This window comes from Glossina fuscipes, unplaced genomic scaffold, assembly GCF_014805625.2.
Source record: "Glossina fuscipes isolate IAEA_lab_2018 unplaced genomic scaffold, Yale_Gfus_2 64920, whole genome shotgun sequence".
Taxonomy (NCBI): Eukaryota; Metazoa; Arthropoda; class Insecta; order Diptera; family Glossinidae; genus Glossina; species Glossina fuscipes.
The window spans coordinates 1-1,722 of record NW_024004017.1 but is presented as its reverse complement, the minus strand read 5'-3'; the positions used below and the strand labels follow the sequence as shown (position 1 = coordinate 1,722).

At 39.4% G+C, this 1,722-nt stretch overlaps 1 protein-coding gene across 1 annotated transcript; it reads left to right on the top strand.

The window, feature by feature from the left end:
- Window positions 1-6: 6 nt before the first annotated feature.
- LOC119643841 (fatty acid synthase-like) lies at window positions 7-1,716 on the top strand (the record flags this gene model as incomplete). The annotated part of the gene is made up of 3 exons (XM_038043345.1): window positions 7-723; window positions 796-1,408; window positions 1,471-1,716. Coding segments are annotated over exons 1-3 (1,558 nt in total), but the record flags the coding sequence as incomplete, so codon positions are not given.
- Window positions 1,717-1,722: the final 6 nt, after the last annotated feature.

Genomic DNA, 1,722 nt, shown 5'->3' with positions numbered 1-1,722 from the left:
CAATTAGCTTTGGAAAACTCCACAATGTTGAATATAAAAACGGTTGAAGTGGACACTGATGGCCGCTTGCCAATAATTGAAAACTTCGTAGAGGCCGTGGAAGATTTTCCTCTAGTCACTGGTGATTACGTATTTCTATCAAATCAAGTACTAGAAGATATTCCGAAAGTGGTGCATGTTGAAGATGCAAAGTTACTTACACAAAAAAATTGTCATTTCATAATAATAAGCGGTCTGTGCGGTGACTTGAACGAATTGGCTCTCACCCAGGCCCCTAAGTCATTAGTGGAAAAAGGTTATTTGGTTGTGCGTATTAATAATTCGTCTGGTAAGATTGACTTGAAAATTCCTAATGATTTTAAAATGATTGCCGAATTGCCGGTTGAGAATACTGCCGAATTTATCTTGTTGCTGCAATATGTGGGTACGAAGGCACCCTCACTGGAACCGATTGCAGTTGAAATTAGTGACTGTGATAAGGAATTCACGTGGATTACTCAAGTCCAACAATCTATAAATAATAAGACTCCAACAATTGTCTACGCACACAATGAAAAACTAAACGGTTTAATTGGTTTAGTGAATTGTCTACGTAGGGAACCGGACGGCCACTTGATTACATGCTTTCTTATAAATGATAAGAGTGCGCCAGCATTCAACATTAATGAATCTTTCTATGCCACGCAATATGCCCTTGGACTAGCCGTTAATGTTTATCAAAACGTAATTAACACATATTGACGAAAAGAATTTTTAAGAGCTTCAAAGACTATTTAACCATTTTTAATTATTTAGGGCAAATGGGGTTCCTATCGACACCTTCTGCTCCGTTTAGAGGAAAAAATTGCGCCAAGAAAGGATCATGTTTATGGTAATGTTTTGCAAAGAGGCGATCTTTCATCATTGCGTTGGATCGAGGGTCCATTTAACCCTAAGACTTGCGATATAAAAATCGCTTATTCATCTTTAAATTTTCGTGACATAATGCTTGCTACTGGGCGCCTAGCCGTAGAACTGTTTGGCGACAGTCGTTTAGATCAAAATTGCGTCTTGGGCTTGGAGTATTCCGGTATACATACCAAGACCGGTCGTCGAGTAATGAGTATGGTGGCAAAGGGAGGAGTGGGATCGTATGTCGAAAACGCATCCGGACTTATTTGGGACGTACCAAACAATTGGTCTTTAAAGGATGCTGCCACTGTTCCCGTAGTTTATATAACCGTATACTATGCGTTTTTCATAGTTTCTGATATACGTAAGGGAAAAAGTATTTTAATCCACGCTGGCACAGGGGGTATAGGTCTTGCAGCAATACGCGTTGCGTTAGCTTATAATCTGGAGGTTTTTACTACCTGCAGCACTTCTCAAAAGAAGCAGTTTCTGCTGGACACTTTTCCGCAACTTAAAGGTATGAAGGGGATATTTTGCGTTTTAAGCACAAATAAGCGTTTATTCGTTTTATCGAAACAGAGAGTCACATCGGGAATTCGCGAGATACTTCATTTGAACGTATGATTATACGAGAAACTGAAGGCAAAGGCGTCGATTTTGTTTTGAATTCGCTCTCAGAAGATAAATTACTGGCTTCCGTACGCTGCTTGGGATTCAGAGGAAATTTCCTTGAGATTGGAAAATTTGACATGGCAAACGACACCAAACTTGGGATGAGTTGTTTCCTTAAAGAAATCAAGTTTAATGCAGTTTTAGCCGATAGATTGTTAA